A 26,710-nucleotide genomic window follows, 5' to 3' on the forward strand; every position below is an offset into this window, starting at 1 on the left:
ATTCTTTAGCACATTGTTAGAGCTATGCTTGTCTTTAACAGAATCCAAATAGTAGATTTCAGCAAATCCAAGTAAAGATTTCAATTTGCTATTCAATAAAACCTTGATAAGATCAAATGTGGAATAGAGATTTTATGTTTTTTTTTTTTTGGATTTTGGGACTGCCTTCATGATCATTGGGGATGACTCCTGATTACCATACTTTTGGAAGCCTTTTAAAAAATTATTACTATACTTTTCTACCTTTTTTTAAAAATATTGAGTTCAATGTTCTATCATTCTAAATATTGTCCAGTTTTATATATACATTGGCCCTTAAACTTACAAATTGCATTTGAATCTAATAGGTTTTATTTCTTGATTTTCCTTTCTCCTAAAATAGTGGGTCTCAACTTCCTGCATGAATCACTAAAGAAGCTTTTTAAAAAAATTACTGAGAAAATCTGGATCCCACCCCCCAGAGATTCTGATTTAATCTGTTTATTCTCGTATGCTAGGATTGAGAAAGCATTGTTTTAGAATACTGTAGGAAATTTTTTGGTTTCTTTTTTTGTTCTAGTATATTTGGATAATACTAAAAATACACTTGAGATTGAAGTTAATAGAGAATTGATAAAATATTGTGGATTAATTATCAAATTTTAATATTAATACCTACACTTTTTTTTTCTTTCAGATTCATTACTAAACATGGGTGCATTTTTGGATAAACCCAAAACTGAGAAACATAATGCTCATGGTGCTGGGAATGGTTTACGTTATGGCTTAAGCAGCATGCAGGGATGGAGAGTGGAAATGGAAGATGCTCACACGGCTGTTGTAGGTATTCCTCAAGGCTTGGAAGACTGGTCGTTTTTTGCAGTTTATGATGGGCATGCTGGATCCCGTGTAGCAAATTACTGCTCAACACATTTATTAGAACACATCACTAATAATGAAGACTTTAGGGCAGCTGGAAAATCAGGATCTACTCTTGAGCCTTCAGTGGAAAATGTCAAGAATGGTATCAGAACTGGCTTTTTGAAAATTGATGAATACATGCGTAACTTTTCAGACCTCAGAAATGGAATGGACAGGAGCGGTTCAACTGCAGTGGGAGTTATGATTTCACCTAAGCATGTCTACTTTATCAACTGTGGTGATTCACGTGCTGTTCTGTATAGGAATGGACAAGTCTGCTTTTCTACCCAAGATCACAAACCTTGCAATCCAAGGGAAAAGGAGCGAATCCAAAATGCAGGCGGCAGCGTAATGATACAACGTGTTAATGGTTCATTAGCAGTGTCTCGTGCTCTGGGGGACTATGATTACAAGTGTGTTGATGGCAAGGGCCCAACAGAACAACTTGTTTCTCCAGAGCCTGAGGTTTATGAAATTTTAAGAGCAGAAGAGGATGAATTTATCATCTTGGCTTGTGATGGGATCTGGGATGTTATGAGTAATGAGGAGCTCTGTGAATTTGTTAAATCTAGGCTTGAGGTATCTGATGACCTGGAAAATGTGTGCAATTGGGTAGTGGACACTTGTTTACATAAGGTATGTGTAAGTCTTTTTGTTATAATTAAAGTACCCTATTAATTTTGAAAGGATTGGTAAGTAACATTAAATTTTTAATGTTTTCATTGATATTTCTGATATTCTAAAGTTTTCCAGAAAGGAAACTTCTCTTTTGCCATTCATGTTTTTCTCAACCTTCTAGTTTGAAAATTAAGTTTAATAATTTTAAGACATTTGCTGTCATTTAATAAGTACTTTATAGCTTGTTGCTGTGGCAGAGGCATCTATACAGAATTGTGAATTTTGGTTCAAATTTCCTATATATATTGGCAAAAACTATCAATCTTATTTTGAAACAATTTTATTAAATATGCATATAGTTTAATTTGGTATTAGATATACAAAAGAGTAATCTATGCCAAGTAAAGTTTTGTAATTTAGTTTCTGAGCCACTAAGACAAAAACTGAAGTAAAAGTATGAGTTGTATAGTTCTTTCTATCTAGTAAAAGGAAGCTCTTCCCTAGCAATAAAATTTAAAAGGAATTTGCACGTAACTAAGCGATGTATAACATGATGGATAGTCACCTTAGTAAAAGATATCAGCATTCTTTTCATATAGAATTCATATTTTATCATCACTGATTAGAAACCAAAGGTTAGTATGTGTTCTCTGAAGAGTTCCTGTGGAACACTGAAGTTTAACTTAGATCTGCAATATTCTATGAATCTTAACTTGATTCAGTAATAAGGGGAAAATCCAGAGAAATAGAGAAGAAGCAACCATTTCCTTGGGTGTCTTTACCGAGCTACTAAACACAGTTTCAAGTGGGTTTTTTTTCTTTTTTAAACTTTTTTATGATGTTTCTATAGTAATCAGTTAAATTTTGAGTTAGGAATATGCAAGTATTCTGTGATTGAAAAGATACCAAGACAAAACTAACATTTGGTTATATGAAATAAAGATTTTGACTGTTTAGATTAGAACCATTCTGTCTTGCTGTGGAAGGTACAAGCATAGCCAGAACCTTTCTTAGAAAGGATCTACATCTGTGGAAATGTCCAGGTTTTGGTGAAGTCTCTACTTCTTTTTTATAGAATGGGAAGAGACAACTGCAAAAGGAAAAAAATTTAAGGGCTGGGATTTTCCAGTTGGAAGCCTTTTTTTCCTGAAAGTTTCTTGATGCTAGTACTGCTAGTCCTTTTGATTTATTTTTTTTTTCTCTTTAAACACTGTATGCTTTTTACTTCTCTACCTAAGTCACATATAGAAGTATCAATGCTTGTCAGTGATTTAATTGTAGGTGACTCTAAAATGTGCTTTTCCTTGAACTCTAAATGAGTGATTCTGACCTATAGCATGTTTTTTGCTTGATTAGCAAATGGAAATAGCATTTTCCCCATTACAAAAAAATGTTTGTTACTGGTTAAGTCCAGATAATATGGAATATACAAGCACTTAAAAATTTTGCCACCCAACTAAGCTATTTTCATTGTTGCATATCTCCAATATTTTTTTGCCTGGCTATGAGTATGTGTGTTTTTACACAAATAAAATCATTACCTTTGTTACTTTCCATTCTGCCTTTGCAATCAGCAATATTACAGAGCTCTCCATATCGATAATTTTTTAAATTTAAGACATTATTCGTGGTTGCATTGCATTCTGTCTAATGACGTCTAACTGAGGGAATAGTAAAAAAAATCTATTAAGCCTGTAATTTGGAGTAAAGAGAATAAATTTGTATAGTGAATATACAGTATTTTCCCGCCCATTAAAAGGAAATTAGTTTTCTGGAATTTTGGCCCCACCCTCCTCAATGGGTTTTAAATGATTCTGGTGGCATATCTTCACTCGCTAGTGGTTCATGTACCTGGTGATGCTACCAAAAGAGTCGAGGCAAATTAAAATCTCCGAAATGCTAAATAATAGTAACCAGACAAGGGGTTATTACACATAATTTACTCAATTGTAGTGGAAGTTGGCTGTCTTAGCTATTTTGAACGAAGCTGCATTCAAATTTGAAATCAGCTTTGAAGAGCTTAATAGCCTCTGAAACCTAATAGACTTCAGAGTTTTTTGAACCCCTGAATGATACTTAAGGAATTTGAGAAACATCTTCATTCCTGCTTTTCTAACTCCGTAAAATTTACTTGTTTGTAATATAACAGCGAAGGGTTACAATATTATAGAATAATGTAGTTTAAAAAATTAATTATTTTAAATGTAGTCTGAAAGATTGGTTATATATTTTAAATCTATGTAAAGCAAGTACTTAGCAATTATTAAATGTTAGAGGCTTTAGGAGGAGAGATAAATAGAATACATCCAGTTAAGTAATACTTTCCTGATAATAGATTTAAATGAAGTCTTACTATTTTCCAATATGTCTAACACTCATTCCTTACTGGTTTGCATCCACTTGTACATATATTACATGTAATATATACGTTTCATATGTTAACTCATGAAATCTTAGGAGATTGTGATGATCATAATCACAATAGTATCAGCAAATTATTGCTTTCTATGAGTCGAATACTGTTCTAAGCACTTCATGTTTTAACTCATTGAATTTTCACAACTCTAAAAGGTAGTTAGAACAATTATTGCTAATGGTAATCATTGGGGGGGGTTGCCATTTAATAGTATGAAGTTGTGTTTGATGAATGGTCACATAACCTATTTAGGTATTTAACTCTGGGGGAGAATGGTCTCTGAGAGAGTGCCTTCACATTTTATTGCCATTGCTAGCATTTATGATGTTTATTGACAACTAATTTCTGGTTGCATGGAATATGTAGCTGATATTGCATGACCTTTCATAACCTATAAATCAAACTCATTTTAGTTCATGCTCATAGAAAACTTCTGACATGAACAAACTGAAAAAATTTGTTTCTAGTTTTCAAGTACAGAAATGGGTATGGACTGTAAAAGATAGTGAGTGGTAAGCCATATATTTGATAACTGTTGATGGTAGACTATTGAGACTGGAATTGTGTTTTCTGACCCAAGTTTCGTATGCATGTTACCAAGGTGTCCCCAGAGGATTTGATGGGAAAACTTCCCCAAGGGAAATACTAGACTTTATTCTTATCAATAATTCTAAGAGGGCCCTCCCTGGTGGCGCAAGAGGTTAAGACGCAACCTGTGAAGCAGTCCACAGCCACTGCAGTATGAGTTCGATTCCCCAGCCAGCCAGGGAGCAACCCACATGGCGTAGCTCCTGACTTGCCTGCTGCTCACATCGGCCGTGTATTTCAGTCAGTCTGCCTGTTCTTTTCCCCACTCTGTCTCTGGGTGAATCCTTTCACCGTCCACACCTCTGCCCTTTTCCCCAGTTCTTGTATGCATAAATAAATCTTTTTTTAAAAAAAAATAATTGTAAGAATAATAAAAAAATTGGGGGGCCTTCCTGGTGATGTAGGGGTTAAGTCTCAGCGCTATCACGCTATCACCACTATGACATGAGTTTCCTAGCCAGGAAGCTGACCACATAGGACGAGCAGACCTCCTATCTCACTCGCCTCTCCTCTTAGCAGTGAATTTCAGTAGATCCTCCTGTTCTGCTCCTCATTCTATCTCTGGTGAATCCACTCACCTCCCCCACCTCTGGCCTACACCCATAGTTCATCTAAGCAGAAATAAATAAATTTTCAAATAATAATATAAAAATTTTAACAAATACAAAGATGTTTGAAGCAAAATTGTACTGTTTGATTTCTTTAAAGTTTGTAGACCACCTATCAGAAGCTTGCTTATTTTTTAAAACATGAGCTGGATAAATAATTTAAATTTAGGAAAGTTAGTGACTTATTTTGCAAAGATACTATCAGTCCAGATTATTGATACATTTGTGTATTCCCCCAAATAATTGTTTACCTCTAAACTTAGAGAATTCCTTTCCATATAGTTTTCAGAAAATATAATAAACATAGTATTAGTGTGGGGTGTCATTACATATTTTGAGTTACAGAGAAGAACTGATAGTAAAAGTACAGTATATAGTATAGAGATTCTCAGACTTTCTTGGTTGATGATGTCTGAGTGTCTTAAGTATTTTTTTCACAATACTACTTAACCACATTATTATTTAACAGTTACAGATATTAGTTAGATCCACACTTAATTAGTATACATGTTTTAACACATATTCATGTTATACATACACATTGAAGTGTTTTATTTTTTTAAAAAACACTATCACATACTAATGAGAGGTGTGTTCCTACTGGACACTGTACAAAATCTTAAAACTTGGAAGTTTGGGGGCACTGCCACTCTCAGTTCCTCTGTTAGTTGATTTTTATGGGGATTTGTTTTTTTTTTAATCTCAGCTTTGCAAAGAGGGTGTTATCTAATGTTCTCTAATGTGGAAACCATGAACTTAGCTCACGGTAGTTTGAGGGTGTCTGCAGATACTAAATATTGCTGTGTTCTCCCTCATTTAAAATGTTTCTGTAAGCATACTCTGGTACCTGGGACTTTTTGGTGCTCTGTTTGAGAACCATGGGTTCTCTTGTTAAAACACAGACTTCATAACGATATAGCTGGGTTTTAAGTTATGCTGTACCACTTATGAATTTGGGAAGAGCCTCAGTTTCATCATCTATAACGTGGGTGATAATATTTTCCTCATGGACTTGTTGAGAGTAAAACTTTTGGCAGATCCCTGAACATTATTGGTTTACAGAACTCAATAAATTTTTATTCTGTTGATGATAGTTTTGAAACAAAGATAAATTTGTATGGAGGGAATATTCAAGTAATAAAGTAATGGTGATAAGAGGTGAATGCTATTGAAAAGAAATAATAATAGACTTCATCTTTACACAGATAGTGGAAATTTGGACTGTTTCTTCAGCTTGTTTTTTGTTTTTACTATATGTAAGTGAGATAATTATAGTGAATGCCAGGTTTTTAAAAAATGAGCAGTATTGGGCCTCCCCGGTAGCGCAGTGGTTGAGCGCTGGGTTGCAAAGCTGCCTGTGGACTCTGCGGCGCCGGTTCGATCCCCGGCTGCTCCCCGGCCACCGGAGGAGGGTCCCACATGGCGCGCAGACCTCTCCTGCCGCCCGCTGCTCCCCTCAGCAGTGTACTTCGGTCCTTCTGCCTGCTCTGCTCCCCGCTCTGGCTCTGGTGAATTCTCTCACCCTCCTGCGCTTCTGACTGTACCCAGTGCATGTATAAACAAACAAACTAACAAAAATAAATAAATAAATAAAACATGCCTCTATTAAAAAAAAATGAGCAGTATTGATGACATTTGTCAGGTGTTCATTTATACTGGCATTAATAGAGGGTCTCTTCACAACCTGTATTATAGGTTGTGTTAACACCTGAGTTGGGACAATTCTTTGTAACCATGCAGTGTTCAACTTTAAAACTAACAGTATAAAATTATTTTCAGTTAAATTTAGATACCCTTACTTATGGCAAAAGCATTGGTTACTTTGACCTATTACTATCTATAATGCTTTATTTTCTTAAAGTATTACTGTTCTACTATTACCAAATTAAAAAGTAAAAAAAGATATTGAAATAATTAATGTGAAAGATCAGGCTAGTTGTTTTAATTGTCCAAAATGGGTTTTTGCTTGTTTTTTCTTTTTTTAATCATTTCTTTTATGTAAGGATGATTTAGTTCAAGAAAACAGGGGCAGTTGCTGCCTGTAAATTACTGAAAGCGCACATACTCTTTTGTAAGAAAGTCATTTTCATGTAAAATAGGTTTTTTAAAAGTATCATTGATCTTAAAATGCTGAGGTAGAAATGTAAATTATTTTCTTTAGGTATCCTTGATAATTCTTTCAGTTAATTTTTGAATTGTTAAGACATGTCTTATGACTTACAAAAACCTAATTAAAATTTTATATATAGATAAATTAGGAATTGTTAAACAACACTTATGCTGTTGTTACATATTAGAAGAAAATGTTACATATTAAATGTAAATGTTACATATTAAATGTTACATATTAGAAGAAAATGTTACATATTATTAGAAAATGATTAGAAGAAACGGGACTTTTGAAAATGTAAGATGTTCTGTTTATTCATGAAATTGCTTTTAAAAATTAGTATTCAAGTAATGTGTTTCTTAAATATTTATAGTATAAGATTTTTCCCTGACATGAAGTTATGTGGTAAATGCCCGAATCTTGTTTTGTGGGTTTGTTTCCTATTTGGAAGAGAGAGAGAGAGAGAAAGAGAATGAGTGTGTGTGTGTGTGTGTGTGTGTGTGTGTGTGTGTGTGTGTGTGTGTAAGAGAGACAGAGAGCCAGTGCAGAAAGAGAGATACACACATACAGTGCGGTATTTCTAGTAAGTCATCATGAAGGTTTTGGTGAATTTCATTAAGGAATGCAATTAGTTGGGTCAATTTGAAAATCCTGATTTTTGCCAAATATTGAGAATCTGGTTATATACCTTACGGCTCTTTCTTTCAAGGCTTGAGTCTATGAAGAGTTACTATTTTGAGGAAGCCATCTTATGACAGGACTGCCCCTGCCTTCTAGTTTTGCTGCTTTGCGTTTTAGAAGGTGGTAGCAGAAGTTTAAGGCCACCTTGCCTGTCTTTTTGGCTCTGTGTCACTTGTGTTCTGAAATAGTGGCAAATACAAACTACACAATGTCTGCATAGATTCTGCCCCTAATAACCAAAAAGACTAGAACTGGTATGACTTGTCACCTGGGTTGGCATTCCCCATTATCAACATGAAATAGTCTACCACCTCCATTGACTTAATTTTTTAGAGTGGTGAACAGAAGAGGGAAGGGATTGAAAAACATCACTGTTCTAAGAACAGTTTCACTCTCTTCTAAGAATCTCAAATAGTACTATGCCTTTAGGAAAAGTAATGAGAAAGTGTTTTTAATTTATTGCTCATAATCTCATGGTAATAGAGTAGTATGTATTCTGTGCTCCTTTTTAATGTAGATCATTTCTTTGAGGGTGTGATTTTAAAAGGCTGCAGTAAAATTTGTCTTTCATTAGCAGTTTTAGCTGCTTTCTACAGACCTTGACATTATTTATGATTCTGTGTAACTATTTGATGTCTTTTCTTCAAAAGTTATTCAATATGATTATAGTGTTATCTTAGCCATCCAGTTAATGTTATGTTGTTTAAGGCTGTACTCAGAAAAGTTTCCAATTTTGCTGTTTTTTTCTACTTAGAGTTGTTCAGTTTAGTGACTTGAATATTCTGCTGAATCAGTGATTCTCAACAATATCAAACTCAATAGTTTTTGTAGAATTTCTCTGACCCAGGTAAATTAGCTGGGGGAAAAATTGCACATTTGTTTGGGAGAATGCATTTTTGACTTAATTCTCTGAGAATATGTGCTCTTGAGTGGGAAACCATTTGGAAGATTTAATACATGTGAAGATATCTTCACATTCCTCAAGCTTTAGAATGGTGGTAAGAATAGGTAGACTCAAAAGTCTAAAAATAAGAAACTAGAAACTATTTCTTCAGGGTGTTTTATCAGATTGTTCTTGGAGTGAAAATGAATGTCTGCTTTCTGGGTGATTAAATAAACTATAATTGCTTAATGTAAGTAACTTTGTTATGAAGTAAATACAGTGTTGGTAAGCTGTTGAAATACAATTTTTCTTTTTCTTTAATATACAGGGAAGTCGAGATAACATGAGTGTTGTACTAGTTTGCCTTTCAAATGCCCCCAAGGTCTCAGAAGAAGCAGTGAGAAAAGATTCAGAGTTGGATAAGTACTTGGAATCACGAGTTGAAGGTAAGAAAGATGCCTTTTTTAATTTAGAAGGAAAGGAAGAGTATTCTATCTTGTTTATCCAATCATTCTTTCAGAATGTCCTTAAGGGAAAACAACTATTTCAAAATCAGATTTTAAAAGGCAGACATCTATCTATCTGCCTCAGACTTATAGTCACATTCTGGACCAATGCCTTTAGATTTATTGAAAGGAGAAGATGACAGATAGGTCTGTTATACCACCAAAGAGAAACAATTTAAAAACAGTCTGTTAAAGCTTGCCCCATTTGTTACATTATACCTCATTTAACTTGCCTGTATAATTACTTTCTATGACATAGATTCTCCTTCTCTCTCCCCTGCCTGCCTCTTGCACTACCTCCTTCCCTCTGCTGACACTCCTCTATATATTACTGATTTTTTTCAGAATCAATTGCAAGCAAGTTGTACATAATTGTAGTGTGCCTTAATACAGAGGGACAAAGGGCAGGATTTACATAACTATAGGATATCCATCAAAATTCGGGAACTAACATTGATCTAATGGGATCTGTAGACCACAGATCCCATTCCAGTTTCTGCCTTTATTCATCCAGGATCTAGTGCAGAGCATTTACTGCATTTAGCTGTCATGCCTCATTAGTCTCCCTTAGTAAGAAAAAGTTTCATAGTCATTTTTTAATTTTTATTGACATGGGCATTTTTCTTTTTTTTTTTTTTTTAAGTTATTTATTTATTTATTTATTTATACAAGCATTGGGTACAGTCAGAAGTGTGGGAGGGTGAGAGAATTCACCAGAGCCAGAGCGGGGAGCAGAGCAGTCAGAAGGACCGAAGTACACTGCGGAGGGGAGCAGCGGGCGGCAGGAGAGGTCTGCGCGCCATGTGGGACTCTCGCCCGGTGGCCGGGGAGCAGCTGGGGATCGAACCTGCACTGCAGAGGCTGCGGGCAGGTTCGCAATCCAGGGCTCAACTGCTGCGCCACCGGGGAGGCCCGACATGGGCATTTTTCAATAGTATATGTTACTTTTTAGTATGCCTCCTCAGTTTGGGTTAATTGATGTTTCTTCTTGCTAGGCCCATATTGGCAGAAATACCATAGAAGTGATACTAGGTTCGTCCCACTATATCTGTTATCAGGGATAAATGGCATTAATTTTTCCCCAACAGTTGATAATCTTCTATCATTTGCTTGAGATATTGTCTTTCAGGTTCCTCCATTGAAAGGTTGACTTATAAAGGATGTAGAGGAGAGTGGTTATTAAGAATTGAGATTTGGGCATTACGTATGCTATTGGGATGCTTCTGTTCCTATACCTCCTCAAAGGAGAGAACAGTACACACACACATATATTATGTCTCTTCCTTGTTCCTTTCTTCTTTAGCTCACTCTCTCTCTCTCCATCTGTCCTACCAATAATTGTAAGTTGTATCCAGTACTACAGAGTTCATTCTTCCCTTTTCTTACTTGTACTTCTCTTCTACAATGAAAAATCTGGCTCCTGTGTTAAAACAAGTTGGGAACTATGAATACTTGTGTAGATGCTTTCCTCACTTAAATGCCCCATTGCAGGTTGTAAGCATTATCCCCTCCACACCCCCAGCAGTGCTTAAGCTTTGCTTACTGTGTTCTGACTTGTATACCCTGTTAAGGCTCTGATGCCATCATCATTGCCCTCTCTACTTCCAGAAAGACTTAACCTTTCTTGATTTAAAAATCTAAAGGTTTTTAGAGTGAAACCAATTCAGAAATGAATGAGAAGAGAAACACTATCTTTAAATTCTGATATGTTTGAGTTTAAATTTGTTAGCTTATTTCTTTTCATTTGTGTCATTTGTTTTTCCTTCTTTCTTGCCTTCTATTGAATTAATAGTATTTTTAATCCAGCTTCTTCTTTGCTTATTATACATTTTTTTACTTTCATCTCATGAATTTTTGTTTTCATTGAAGTAACATTGCATTATAACATAAGTTTCAAGTATGCATTATTAAAAATTAACATGTTAGTTATGCACCCTTTTAAAAACTCAGTGGTTACCCTGATAAATTCAGAATGCGTATTGCAGTCTAAAGCCCTGCAGATTATGACAGGATCCCAAACTTAATATTGCGTTTTTATTTCCCTATGTGTTTATTCTAGGCAGAGAATGTTTTGTGAAGTTATGTCTGTCATATTTATTTGCTTTGATGTGACTGTAAGATTGCCTGATTGAGTCAGCCAGTTAACCAGACTAAAGTCAAAGATTCTTGATATAGTTTCATTACTTGGATCAAGCAAGGGGACATGGATTAACGCTCTCAAAGCACTGCCATGGTTTTCTAAAGCAGTTTGGGCTTTTATAGTACTGTTGATATTTGGACAGGCAGGAACAGATTGGAATGTCCAGAATCTGGGTTGTTCAGGCACTGTGTAATTTTATGCTCAGATTGTACGAATTGCCCTCTTGAATGGAGGTTTTATTATGCAAATGGTATTAATGAAGCAAAGGTAGGGTTTAACCAGTTTGGGCCAGCATGAATACCTGACCCTTTAACTAAACAGCTCTAAGTAGTTTTAAGGATTCTTTTTTCTTCTTTCGGATAATGCAAATCTGCATTGTCAGTCTTCTGGATAGCATTAATTTTTTTGCAGTTCAAGGCTTGATTTTTTTTATATATATAGTAAGTACATTTGAATGATGCAATTAATGATCATGTGGTTAGCTTGTTAAATTTGGCTTATCATGAATCATATTTTGAATATAATAGCCATATTTAAATCTTGTGACCAAGGGGTACCCGTGGGCCCAAAATTGTTATAGGGAAACCCATTTTAAGGGTTCAGTCATCATGAACACAGGGCAAAGTAAGCATACTCCTGGTGTGCTCAAAGATCTTTAATTGGTATGGAGTAGGGGAGAGAAAGAGAATGATAACAGGAAGAAAGGATTTCAAATAACACATGCCCACTCATACTCTGAAAATCGCCTGTCCAAACACTCCGCAAAATAGGCCTATCCCAAAACTGATCAGTCATCATGAACACAAGGGCAAAGTAAGCATACTTCTGGTGTGCTCAAAGATCTTTAATTGGTATGGAGTAGGGGGGAGAAAGAATGATAACAGGAAGAAAGGATTTCAGATAACAGATGCCCACTCATACTCTGAAAATCGCCTGTCCAAACACACCGCAAAATAGGCCTATCCCAAAACTGATCAGCTGAGGCCCCAATGCACCAAAACAAGTTCAAGGGACATACTGGCAGGAACTACAAGAAAGGAGTTAGGCAAGTCTCAGAGATCTGGGACAGAATGAGAGATCTGAAATTCAAAATATGCCATATTATCCACCCTGAGGTCAAGGTAATGGCTGCCATTGCCGTTGCCAGGGCCAACAGCCAGGAGCAGCCTCCCCACCTTTTTTCCCTTCTTCATTATACCTTGTTTTATGTATCCACCTCAGTCATCTTCCTTCCGAGTTGCCAGGTTTATGGCATGCTAGGAGTTGTAGTCCAAAGCAGCTTGTGTGTAAGTGGTGGAGGGAATATGGTACCAGTTCCTGGGGCCATTGCATGGTGAGTCTCCTCCCCCTCTCATGGGGATGCATTCAGTAATAATGTTAATTATTGAGAATTTTGAAATGTGAAATGTTCCAATGTCAAATCTATAACTACCATAGGAAAACTCCATTTTGCAGATGGGAAGAGTGGAGGAAAGAGAAACATCTTTTCTGGCTTTATAACTATCCAGCTGCACACCCTAAGCAAGGTGCATAAAGGTTCTAATTTTTGGTGTGTGGGTTTTTGCTCTACATTTTTTCAGCTCTAAATTGTCAATGAGTTCTGCTTTTAAAGTGAGGTGGAAAGAAAGGAAATGTGAGAATACTTTCAAGACCATGTCAGAGACACTCATTGCTTTTATATATATATATATAGTCAACTATAATATAGTTAGTAAGAGGAACTGTTGATGGAACTTGTTGATACACATTTCTGATAAGCTACATTTGGATGGGGGATCTCTGACTTAAAGTTTATCAGAAGGCAAGATTTTTTTTTACTGTCCTATTTCCTCATTCATAAAAAACAAACTGGATAGTTTTCATTTGAGGATGAACTTTATGTCAGTTACTTCTTATGTGATCTCAGCCTACTTACCCGACTGCTGAAGATTCTGGTTTCTTTATAGTGACCTAAATAGAAAAACACCAACCATACAGGTTGTTTGCAGAAATGAAATGTTAAGTACCTAGTATGGTGTCCAGCATGTAAGTCCTTAGCAAACTGCAGCTCTTATTAAGTCCTCCATAACAGCTAAATTTTAACTTCTTAGAGGTTCGGTTCAATGTGGATTATGCTTAATAATTAATAATTAATATTGACAATTTAGAGCTGAAAAAATGTAGAGCAAAAACCCACACACCAAAAAACAGAACCTTAATAATTAATATTCTGTTGAATAGTCTTTAACTTTGCAACATATATATGGCAGAGTTGGCAAATATGTATTATTATCATCTGTGGGACCTTTGGAAAATACTCAATCATAATCATGCAATCAAAAGACTTTAAAATCCAGAACAACCACTGCAAAATCATTTTACATTGTTACTTAAGATGTTCTTTTTCATAAGGGTTGTATTTCTATTGGGTTTTAATTCATGCAATCTGAAATCAAATTTTGAAGTAAAAGCATTCTGGTATATTGTGTCCCTGGAGTTATAGCAGAAAACATAAATTTTAGATCACATGGAGTTTATATTCTAATATTTTAAAAATATTTTTAAAAGAAGAGAATAGCAAGGAATAGAAAGGTCGCTCAGAAAAGGCAGTTGAGCAGAGACCTGTGAATGGGAGACTATCAGAGGAAGAGCCTTCAAGACAAAGGCAGCAGCCAAGATGGGGGTGGGGAGGAGTATACAGAGTGCCCAGATTTCAATGAGTTAGTAGAAAAGTAAATGACTAAGAGAGCTTGCTAAGAAGTAAATTTTGTAGGTCCCCAAAACAAGAACTTTATAGTTTATTCAGATGGTGATGAGAGTTCATTAAAAGATTTAGAGTGACCTGATCTGACTTTTTAAAAGAATCTCTCTCAGTTGCCATATGGAGAAAGATTGTAAAGATGGGGGCAAACCCCTTTACAAGGGGATTGTAAAAAGGAAGCCAAGAAACCAATTAGAAAAAATGCATTATTGGGCCTCCCTGGTGGCGCAGCAGTTGAGCGCTGGGTTGCGAAGCTGCCCGCAGCCTCTGCAGCGCCAGTTCGATTCCCGGCTGCTCCCCGGCCACCGGAGGAGGGTCCCACATGGCGCGCAGACCTCTCCTGCTGCCTGCTGCTCCCTTCAGCAGTGTACTTTGGTCCTTCTGCCTGCTCTGCTCCCCACTCTGGCTCTGGTGAATTCTCTCACCCTCCCGCTCTTCTGACTGTACCCAGTGCTTGTATGTATGTATGTATGTATGTATGTATGTATAAATAAATAAATAAATAAATCTTTAAGAAAAAATGCACAATCGCAGATGGCAGCTGATGGTGGTGCATTGTGTTGGCTAACATGGACCCACTGCACAGAAGCCAATAACCATCCCCCCAGTTTTTGAGAAAACACTTTAATTCTAGGTCACTTGTTAGAAAACTGGAGCAAAGCTAATGGAGGATGGCATTTTGGGCAGAAGCTATGGGGCCGAAGAATAGAGTATGAAAAAAAAAGTCAGTTGATATAGTCTGATTGTTTGCTTTCTGCTAAATCATGGATCTAGAACTACAGTAAAACTGAGCTCATCCCTTCTCAGTGGTGTCTCTTTAACTATGAACTAGCATCTTAGATTTGCTTTTCATGTCTATTTTTTTCTGGGTAGTAAGAGGGTACTTCAAAGTAGTGAATGCTTTCTGGGCCTGTGCTCAGAAACACAACTTGTTAATCATGAGAAATCTGTTTTATCCTCATTTCAAGTGGGCGGGGCATTTTTGTCCCTTTATTTCACTGTCACAAACCTGCCCTGCTGTTCTTGCAAGATAAGCAGAAACAGGAGAAACCACCATAACCACCATAGTTTCCATTGGACTACAGTTGCTTTAGTGAAGGGGTATGGAAATTGACTGTTAATGTATTAGACTTCAGTGGTTCTCAATTGGTGGAGATTTTGTCCCCTGTTGGACATGTGGCAATGTCTGGAAATATTTTTGGTGTTAATGACTGAGGGGGGCAGCTCTAGTACCTAGAGGCCAGGGATATTGCCTAACATTCTGCACTGCAAAGATAACCTCCACAACAAAAAGTTGGCCCCAGATGTCAATATTGTTGAGAAAGTGTACTATAGGGAAGTAAGTGTAAGAGAAAAATTACCGTCCTGTCCTCATGAAGCTTGCAATGTATAATATAGTAAAGTTCTTGTACAATGAAATACAGTTTGTATTGCAAACTTAAGTCAGAGAAAAATTTAAGAAAGTGACATATAAAATTGAAACCTGAAGGATGAATAGAAGCTAACTATACAATGTGTTGGTTGTATTGACATAGTGTTTCAAACAAAAGTATATGTGATGACGTACAAGCTAGAGAAGACTTCTTTGAATAGAGCTTTTGGAGATGTGAGAGTTAAGGGCACTGTTGAATGGGAGCAATGAAAGTTAAGTTCAAATTGAGTTTGGATTTTGCATATTGAGGGTTCTTTAGTACACTACTTTTTTGTTGTCTTAAGAGTATGCTGCTATTATCTGATATTTGAAGAGTTAATATTTTGATTCCAAAAAGTGTAAATAGAAATGGAATGTGTAAACATTCTGTTCTAAGCATTATCAAGTTATGTGCTTTATCTTCCTTTTTTATTTTAAATTGTGCAACAAAACTAGGTATCAAAAAAACCTATAGGACCTCCCCTAGTGGCACAGTGGTTGAGCGCTGGGCTGGGAGGCTGTCCACAGCCTCTGCAGCTCTGGTTCGTTCCCCGGCCGCAGGCGAGGGTCCCACAAAAAAAAAAAAAAAAAAAAAATAGATCAGAAATGTTTTTCCATTCATCTGTGCTATTTTCACAGGAATTTTTGGTGATTGTAAACCACTTCATTTCACCAAAATTTTCTTAACAGGTCCTTTATTTTTCAACATTTAATTCCAGATTTTGCTTTTGTGAATAATGCTGAAATGAACATATGTATGCAGATAATGTTTTAAAATTACTTTTTTGTTTCTTGTGTGATGGTAAGATAATGTTTGTTTTTTATGTTTTAAAATAGGTTCTATTGTGATTACTGAGTTTATCATATTAATATAAACACTCTTTTTAAAAAACAGAAATTATGGAGAAGTCTGGGGAGGAAGGAATGCCTGATCTTGCCCATGTCATGCGCATCTTGTCTGCAGAAAATATCCCAAATTTGCCTCCTGGGGGAGGTCTTGCTGCCAAGTAAGTAGAACAAAAAGAACTAATTTTGAGTGCATTTATAATTAGCAATTAAATAATTTGGGTAAGAAGTACATCAATTATCTAAAGATGAAATGGGTTGATGATTCTTGTGCCAGAGAAGAACTCTAAAAATTTCATTCCAAAGAGGTGTGGTTTTTTTTGTTTGTTTGTTTGTTTGTTTTTTAAGATTTATTTATTTATACAAGAGCTGGGGTACAGGCCAGAGGTGTGGGAGGGTGAGAGAATTCACCAGAGACACAGCAAGGAGTAGAACAGGCAGACGGACCCAAGTGCACTGCTGAAGGAAACAGCAGGCGAGACAGGAGAGGTCTGCCTCGCCATGTGGGAATCTCCCTGGCCAGTCAGGAATCAAACTGGTGCTGCAGAGGCTGTGGACAGCTTCACAGCATTATGCTCAACCCACTGTGCCACCGAGGAGGCCCCCGAGTTTTTTTAAAGGAATTATTTATCGTACTCTGTAAGGATGAAGATTCTTCCCTTGTTAAATTGAAACAAATGCATTGTGCAAGATCAAATTCTGAGAGCTATAGAAGCCACGTGGCAATTTTTAAGTGTAGTTAGGTGAGTTATTTTATGAAATACTCAAAACTTAATAATTGTATGTAATTTAATAAAGCTGAAGCATAATTTTTTTTAGGCGCAATGTTATTGAAGCTGTTTATAGTAGGCTGAATCCACATAGAGAAAGTGATGGGGTAAGTTTTGTTTTATTTCTTAAGCATTTTAAGTAAAATTTTGTAATATAAATACTAGATTCACATACTGACATTTATAATAAATTATTATTGCTTTTCATCTTAAGGAGTCAGTTAAAATTTAAGGAGATGAACTGAAATAGAGATGTTTTGTAGATAGTTTTGTTTCACTTACCCTGGCCATTTAATATCTCTTTGTTTGGACTGCACTTATTTCCTCCCTGTATGTCTGCCTTTCTTCTCCTTCTCCCTTAAATCTTAATTTTGAGACAAAGAATGTGCTTTTAAATATCTTAATTTCTCCTCCAGCAGGCTGCTCCATCACTGGAAATTAGTGATAGTGATAGACCAGACCTTTCAGTGCCACTGTGTGCCCAGTTGAATACCTGAGGATAATTTCTAATCTTACTGTTGTAGTGTGGGTCTGTGAGTGCTGAACTGAAATAACCATTTTTGTTGTACCCTGCTGTGCTGCATCAGAGCAAAACTCTTCATCCTTTTCCCATCCTTAGAAATACTAATAACGCTGTCAGCTGTAATATTTTTTCTTTTGTCTTAGTATAGTTCCAGGAGACAAAACAGTCTCTTTTTTGTTTGTTTGTTTTAATTACCCTAAATTTCAAAGTAATTCAAACAAGTATTTTCTCATAGGGTTTTCTAGTTTTTGTACATTTAAAAATAATTTTTAACATTTTTAAGAAATTTAAGGGAACCAAACTTAGTAATGAAACTTGTTGAGAAGAAAAGACTCATCTTGCATGTCTCCAAATACTCTTGGCAGGCATTGAGAGAGAGAGAGCAGTCACTGCTAAAAATTATATCTCATCTCAATTACATTGTTTTTCAGGATTCATTACTGCATAGCAATTACATATAACTTTTTTTTTCTTAACAATGAAAGTATCCTAACAAGAAGGAAATTTTTAGAGTTACTATATTTTAGTGAGCTGAATAAAAGTGGTACTCTATATTCCTAATGCAGAATTTATATCTTCACCTAGAGCAGTGTTTCTGAATTTGTTGTGGAAAGACCTTTAAGTATTAAGAATTATATCTAAGACTGTATAAATTAATTTAAAATAAAGATTTGTCATGTGATGTAGTCAGAGAGCCCTACATCAAGAGCATAGGATATGGACACAGCTAAAATGATGGTGGTAACTGGGAGGTAGAGTGAAGACAGTCTGACTTCTTTATCTAGATTAAAAGTTCCACACAGCATCTACCACTATGGGTAGAGGAAATAAACCCTCCACAGATAGTTATTGAGTCTTCATTAGTTATGTAAATACTCCTGTCTCCTCTTGTGTTTGAAAATGCAACCCCAGTGTGTAATCTCAAAATTATTTCGCCATACCCTCCTGAATTTCTTGGTCCCTCAAAAATTGACTATTTTTTACTCTAAACAAGATTTTAAGAAATGTTTTATAACTCTATATTTCTGTTTAACATGTATCAGGGATGACTTAAATTTCTTTAAAAATAGAAAATATTTAACAAATAGTAGATATATAAGCAGTGAATAAATAGGCAACACAACCATCAAACTGAGGGGAGATGCTGAGAATATAAAACTTGGCTTAAATATGATTATTATATGACTGTATAAATTAAGGAGATAATACTTAACTATCTTTATCTGTATGATTTCTATTAATACAACAGATCAACCACTTATAGTCTACTATGTGATGGTTTGATGTATGGAAGACACTATAAACCATAAGTCACAGTCTCTTCCCTTCTTGCAGTGCAATTTGCAGTGTATAAACACGCAAGTTAAATAGTAAAATTGTTACACATAACTTAGTAAAGACTAAAAAGAAATGACCAGATATAGAATATGATTAATTGCCTTTTGAATTGTATAGTGGCTTACTGGGAAAATCAGATTTTTCAGAGAAAAAAATGGATTTAAAGGATGATTTGAATGGCAGAAATTCAATGAGAAGGATGATAGGTTTAAGTGGATAAGAGAAGCAAGGACAAAGTTGTAAAGCTATCTTTGAAAAAAAGGACATCATTTTGACTAGACAAGAGAAATGCTGTGGTGGGGGAAAAAAATTTGGATGCCAGAGGTTTTGTTTTTTTTTTTTTTTTAATTTTAAGATACTGGAGTGACCTTTTGAATTTGATATTTCAAGAGCATAAGAATGATAGACTCAAAGGAGTATTCTTTGTTTCTTTAATCTGTTGGAAATATGTACATTTAAGAAATGCTGAAAGTCAGTAGGTGAACAGTTGTAAACTAAGTATAAGTGTAAGCTCACTATTAGTAGATAAATATATGGATTAGAGAGCCTAACCTATTTACTATAAAAACTACTTTGCAATTCAGAATCCTATTCTGGGGAAACATTACCCTTTCAGAATAAACATGACCTTACAAAATTTGAACCATAATTACAAGTAGTAAGAAAGTACTAAAACGTGAAAAAAGCAGAAGAAATTACCAATGCTTAGTTAAATTCTTAGTTTTTCATTTGACCTCATTTTGAGGTGAGCTAAACACGGATGTGCTCCAAAAAAGCTTCCCAACTTAGTTAGATCTATGTCATATGGAAGATACTGCCAGAAGTATGGTGGCAGGAGCTGATAGTTAACTTGTGGAATGGGAAAGACAAAAATGTGATAGAACTGGAGAAGAGGAGACAATTGGAGATATTATAAAAATGAATTTTAAATATGAAAAGTAATTTGTTTAGACATTAAGAGAATGCTAATCAGAGATTTATTTAGATTACTAAGATATTTTTATAAAAGAATTGTTCTGTAAATTCCTGTAAGTAGTACCATTAGAATTAGAGAGTCACTCGTTTATCTTACATTAAAAAATTTTTTTGGATAATTTATTGGTAAAAGATGAATTATGTCAGGAAATTAAGTCATTTTAAAATATAGTCAGATAATTGACTATTTAGGGGAATATCAGTCTTAACAGGAATTCGTAATCAAGGAATTGAATTCATGAGTCTTCAGAAAGTTTTTGAACATATCTTCATTTGTTACATACACATTCTTTAGTGATATATCTGGGGGTTTTAATCAGTTCCTCAAAAGAATCTGTGATCCCAAAAGAATAATCACCTAGGAAATGAAAAAAAAAAAAGGCAGCATTTTGCTATAGGTTGTTCTCATACTAGGCAAAACTCTGAGATCATCCCCTTTTAAGATTCCAGTTTGTACCAAAATGACAATGCGTACATTTTGCAAAAATGAAAAATGATACAATAATTATATAAAATTAAAAAAAAAATAGCTGGATATGAAAAAAAAATACCTGAATCCAAAAGACAATTATTAAAAAAAATAAAAACAATTATTTGATATTAGTTATCAGAAAATACATATGGTCAATCCGCTAAAAAAAAAAAAAGAGAGATATTCTGGTTTGTGTTTTGTAACTAGAATATAAATTCTGTGAGATCTGGGATTTCACCTGATTTATGGCTGTACTCCCAGCTGCAACCAATGGCATATGGTGAGAGCTCAATAAATAATTAATTCTATTTATTCTTCTAGTTGTTTGCTAAGATGTTGTTTAAGTCATACATTTTTTAAAAATAATTTAAAGTTGCTGATTGGTATGAAATTGTTTTTAGAGCTTTATATTTTCTATGCAAAAATATTAAGCTTTTCCCTCTGACCAAGTTGCTCTATAATTTGATATTTTCCAAGGGTAAAAAAGAGAATTTGCATTTACCCAACTCCTGCATATGTGATAGGTAATCTCAACACCCTTCTTGTAGATAACATTAAGTAGTTTGCTCAGATTATAAAACTAAGTAAATTGTGTAGTAAGAATTTGAATCTGAGCGATTCCAAAAATTATTTTCTTTATACCATTCCAATCTTCATCTCTAAGCTATTTAGAGATTACATTTGTGTCTACATTCTAAGAAAAATCATTTCTCATTCTTTTGTGAATCTTGTGCTTTATAGTCTTAAATTATTCTGGTTTTGAATAGGAATATTTTATAAAGTTGTTGAAATAAAATAGTTAACCCTTATTTTTTATCCACTATTTTTCATTTGCATACACATTTTTAGAATCCCGATACAAAAACTTTAAGGCATTTTGATTTTTGAGAAGGGGAGCAAAAGATAAGACAGAACGCCAGAGGATCTGTGTTTTGTTTTTACATTATTAAGTTTTATATAGATATTTCAAATAAAAGTTATAGTAAACATAGCTGCCTTTTTGTGTTAGTTTTAGAACTGTGCTAATATTAGTTTCTTGTAAATTATTTCATATTTGTGTTTTTGCTTGTCAAAGCATTTTTATAGAGACCATAATGCTCATAACATTAGTTATTTTTTAAGGTATGATTTAATATATCACTTCGTAGCTGTGTGATCTTGGCCACTTCAATGACTCTTTAAAAATTATTTCAAATTCACTAAATTTTACATGAATCTTGCCAGTAACATTTAATTTATTAGATTCTTCATTAGTTACTTAAATTTTTTCTTATGAAATAATATTTGAGAATTTTTACTGCCAAAAATTCTTTATAGCTGACAAGCATAGGAGTAAAATAGGACTCAACAGAAAATACTTATACTAGCATTCTTTACTATTTTTGCAGTTTTGGCTAGTCATTTGAAGAATTTTGCTTATGGCAACTATATTTTAAAAAATGTTTGTAAATAGTAGTTAACTTTTATATTTTAACTGTGCTTAGACTTCTTCCAACTTATTTGTTCTTGTTTGATTTTTCTGTATTCTAAGTATTATATGATGATATAAGGCCTTACTTTTGAATGAGAGATTTAATTCTGTTAACCTAGACGACAGTAAAATTGTTAAAAACAAACTGGAGGACAAGTCTCTGTGTAATTGCCTTAAATTTATTTTGCAGAATAATCTTAACCAGTCCATCTAATATGATTGTCCTATAATTTCATTTAATCTTCCTGTATCAAGGGGAATACATTGTAGCCTTCAATATGAAATCATTTGAGGTCTATTGCTATAGTAATTTTAACCATTATTTTTTAAGTATCTGTTTTTATGGGGCATTTACTATAAAACCTGTTACATACAATAATGTATTGAAAAGAACGTTCAGAGGGACATGGATTTTTATTACACCTTCACACAAATCTGAGCTTTGCCACTTACTAGCATTGTTGTCCTGACAAATCATGTAAATCTATCTGAGCCATAGTTTCTTTACTTATAGAAAGTAGGCTTGCAGTGCCTATTATGCAAGATAACTGTAAGAATTAAATGAGATTATCTTTATCAAGGTCTTAGCACAAACATTAATTTTCCTTCCGAGGTGGTAGGAGGATAAAGGAATATCAAATTACTTTTACCTCAAAGAGTTTATAATCTAATTGGAGAGACTCATAAACAGTTGTAAGAGGAAATTAATTGCTATAGTACATGTATACACGGTGTAAGAATTCAAGTAAAAAAAAAGTACAGCTAAATAATAGGTTCCTTTTCTGATATTAATGAAAACTCACAAGAGAGTTGTGTAACAGTATTTTGAAGAACCAAATGAAATGGCTGGGAAAGAGGCTTTGCCCATCCATCTTCTATCCAGCACAATAGGAAAATGTAATTTACTATAAGATAAAATGACTTTAAAATGTGGTCATTAGCTCAAATTCTTTTCAGTTCAATAATTCTATAATTCCAGCCATTGTAAATCCATTCATACTTGATTTATAGGTTTGGTTTTAATGTATTTTTTTGTTAAAAGAAACTACTCCTCCCCACTATAACTACTATAAAAAATCACCAAAAAAAAAGTGATTACTCTAATAATAAAGGTGTCAGAAGGAGCATGAGAGGTTCTTTATCTTTTGAATTCACCAGTATTAACTGAAATAACACTAACATAACTTTTAATAAAATTTTAACTTTTTTTGTACTTATTTCCAAACATTTTATGATCAAAACTTCCAAACATAGAGAAAAATGGAAATAATAGTTAACATTTACATGTCTTCTGCCTAGATTCAACAACTGTTCACATTTTGCCATGTCTCTCTGTGTGTGTGTGTATGTGTGTACACTATTTTTTCTCTTGGTTGACCCCAAATTTTAGACATCATAATATTTTACCTGTAAATATTTTGTCATGTAGTTCTTAAGAATTAAGACATTTCTTTACATGACCAAAATACTAATCATACTGAGAAAATTAAAATAAATTTAATAGTATCATCTAATATCAAGCTTGAATTTTACCATTTGTTCCTGGAGTGACTGCTGTTGTTGTTATTTTGTGGTCTAATCAAATTGTTATCAGTCAGGCATATTAAGTAAGTCTTTAATGAAGTACTTTCCCCCCTCTTGACACTGAGTATGAAGAGCCTGAGCTATGTTTCATGGCTTATCCTAAATTCTGGGTGGTGATTATTTCATTGTTGTGTCCTTTATCTCAAGTCTCTATTTCGTTTTCCTGTAAATCGGGAATTAACTTTCTTAGATTTATAGTAAACATTTTTGGCAAGAACACAGGACATGGCTCTGTGCTTCTTTATCAAGTCAGAAGGCACAGAATATAAGGTTATCTTTTTAGTCTGTCTAATAGTTATCAGCTAATTCAGCTTGGATGTTAGAGCATGTTCTTATAACAAGATTAAGTTAGCTACTCTAGATTAATCAGTAAGTTTCCCCAAATTTAATAAAAGATAAAAAGATTGAGTTTACTGTTCATCTTAATAATGTTCAAAATAATTTATTTTATCTAGATATGTTTTTATTAAAATATTTAATGATAAATAAGTAAATAAAATTTTCATCCATAAAGTTTTAAAATTTTAAGTATACCCAGTTTAAATTTATATAGTTCTACATTGTCTATCCCCTCTCTTAACCTATGTCATTTAGCACAAATAATGAAAAACTTGATGTTCTGATGGCTTCCTTTTCTGTCCTTTCCTATTGCTTTACACTAATTTCCTTCTGTGCTAAATCATAGCCAATTGTTTTGTTGTTTTTTTAAGTAAGTTTTAGGAAATGCTTGTGTTTGTTGAATTGTAATAGAGTAAATGTCAGTAAACTTTGATAATGTGAACTAAGACAAACTAGTTAATGGTAATTTGCCAAAAAAAAATGAGCTATTTTAATTGAAAGATTTTATTAATTGACAAGTCAGACTTTATACTAACTTAATGAAATGTTCTCATGTTTACACTGTATTATTTGCTCATAGTAGAGAAATGAGTGTTTTGCTGTGATGTGTTTGAAATACATGTGATATCCTGGTTTGTCTACTGACACTGGGGTCTTGAATCTTAAAAAAAGGCCTCCGATGAAGCTGAGGAAAGTGGATCACAGGGAAAATTGGTGGAAGCTCTCAGGCAAATGAGAATTAATCATAGGGGAAACTACCGACAACTTCTGGAGGAGATGCTGACTAGTTACAGGCTAGCTAAAGTAGAGGGAGAAGAAAGCCCTGCTGACCCAGCTGCTACAGCTCCTTCTTCGAACAGTGACGCTGGCAACCCAGTGACAATGCAGGAAAGCCATACTGAATCACACAGTGGTCTTGCTGAATTAGACAGCTCTAATGAAGATGCAGGGACAAAGATGAGTGGTGGTGGAAAAATATGACTTTACTTTGTGGTAATATTTTTGTGATCTTTGATTTGATGGTTTTTGCCTAGGAAGTACAATGTATGCATTTATATAACCATTTTGTTATTTGACTCTTGGTAAATTTAGTTTTATTCTATTCATATAGCCTTGTTTTTTAAGAAGGCCTTTGCATACACTTTTATCAGATAGTTTTAAATTGACTATTTATAGTACTTTGAATTTATTAAAATTACATGTCATTTCATAATGTATGCCAGACATTAGGCTACCAATGATTAAAGCCAGTAGTTAAGCTCGTACGAGATAAGATTAGAAATTGCTGATTAGTGAGATTGCATTATATTGTGGAAAAGCTTGTTAATGTAGAATGATGCTTCACACTATTTTACATGTTAGTACATTCATAGTTAGCTTTATGATATATTTGTGTTTCCTTTAGTAATTTTAGTTTGTGAAAGAATGGTAGATGCTGGCCTGTAATTTTTTTTTTTCAAGGATGATATTTTGTGTGTTGTTTGACTTGTTTATATTTTACATCTCTGTAGTTTTATTTTTGGAAGTCCTGAGGTATTGGATGTGTGATTATTTTTCCTTTCTCTGTATTCTTTATGAAACATAATTTTTGAAAATCCTATGTATTCATACAGTTTTGGTTTGTATATTCTGTATAGCCTAACTACATACATCAAAATGTATGTCAATCAAGTGTTTAGAATGAAATTTAAGTGTTTAAGTCCAAATAAAGCATGTGATGTGGAATAATCTATGCATGTTGTACTTATTTTTAAATTACTTTTTTTGAAACAACCAGGTTTGGTATGTTGGAAAAATATCTAATAGAAATTCATTTGTATTTATATAGAATTTAGAAAACTTTTGACTTGTCTTTTTCCATTAACTAGAAGGGAATTTTTTTTTTTTTTTTTTTGAGAAGTCTTGCTTACTCAAAGTAAATATATTCTGTTTCTTGTCCCCTTTTTGTGGTACAAAATATTACTCTTTGCACAGTAAGAACCCACATAGTCATGCCATGATGAGCACCTTAAAAATTGAAGATAGACAACATTGCTAGAACTATTCATCAGAGCTTAATAAACGCAAGAATTATGGGATATTTTCAATAGTGGCAGATATGAGTTTTGTTTTTGTTAAAATGGATTTTTAAATACAAGTGATCAAGTCTCATAAAAAATATTTTTTAAAATAAGTTTGTGAATGTAGAACATTAACTTTTCATGTTTATATTTATCATGTCTAAAATTGCTTAAGGTACCATAAGTTGAAACTTTGGCATCTTCAGATACCGCTGATGATTTGATCTATTTTTTCCAATGCCAGAATATTTTTAAGTGGTTGAGAAAAGAGGAAGGCGTTTGGTGGAGAGGGGAGAAAAAACCAACCAGTGTTCTTTCTTTATTAGATAACATGTGTATACACACAATATACAATACACACATCTCTCTGTAAAAGTACCTTTTCAAACAAAGAGAGGAAGGTAATTTGTTCATCTAATTTTGTTTTCTTTTGAAATTCAATCCAGCCTGGAAGTGGTGTAGGTAAATAATAATAATATTCTTCCTTTTTTCTTCCTGTAGGGTGCTGGAGATCTAGAAGACCCATGGTAGCCTTATAAACCTTCTAAAATGCTTTTGATTCTGAAAATTGGGGGAAAAAAAACTTTTAATCACAATTTTCTTCAATACAAGGGAAAAATATTCTTGTGGATTCCCAACGTTTTGTGATATGAGCAGAAAATCATTAGCATTTCCCATCATTTGTTCATATTTGTGTTTTCTGATAATTGCCACTTGTAGCATTGCCTGTA

The 26,710-nt window shown here is 34.1% G+C and overlaps 1 protein-coding gene across 3 annotated transcripts; it reads left to right on the forward strand.

The window, feature by feature from the left end:
• Window positions 1–690: 690 nt before the first annotated feature.
• On the forward strand, window positions 691–26,510 carry PPM1B (protein phosphatase, Mg2+/Mn2+ dependent 1B; the record flags this gene model as incomplete). Of its 3 annotated transcripts, none has more annotated exons than XM_084234945.1 (5): window positions 691–1,536; window positions 9,133–9,250; window positions 16,497–16,608; window positions 17,267–17,324; window positions 26,481–26,510. In XM_084234945.1, the coding sequence occupies 5 exons, from the start codon at window positions 691–693 to the stop codon at window positions 26,508–26,510; spliced, it is 1,164 nt and encodes a 387-aa protein (XP_084091071.1). The 3 variants fall into 3 exon arrangements, with proteins under 3 accessions (XP_084091071.1, XP_084091069.1, XP_084091070.1); XM_084234943.1 differs by lacking the exon at window positions 26,481–26,510 and adding an exon at window positions 24,592–24,908; XM_084234944.1 differs by lacking the exon at window positions 26,481–26,510 and adding an exon at window positions 24,592–24,908 and having other exon boundaries at window positions 9,187–9,250.
• Between the last annotated feature and the right edge of the window lie 200 nt (window positions 26,511–26,710).

This window comes from Talpa europaea (assembly GCF_964194135.1).
Source record: "Talpa europaea genome assembly, chromosome: 6".
Classification (NCBI taxonomy): Eukaryota; Metazoa; Chordata; class Mammalia; order Eulipotyphla; family Talpidae; genus Talpa; species Talpa europaea.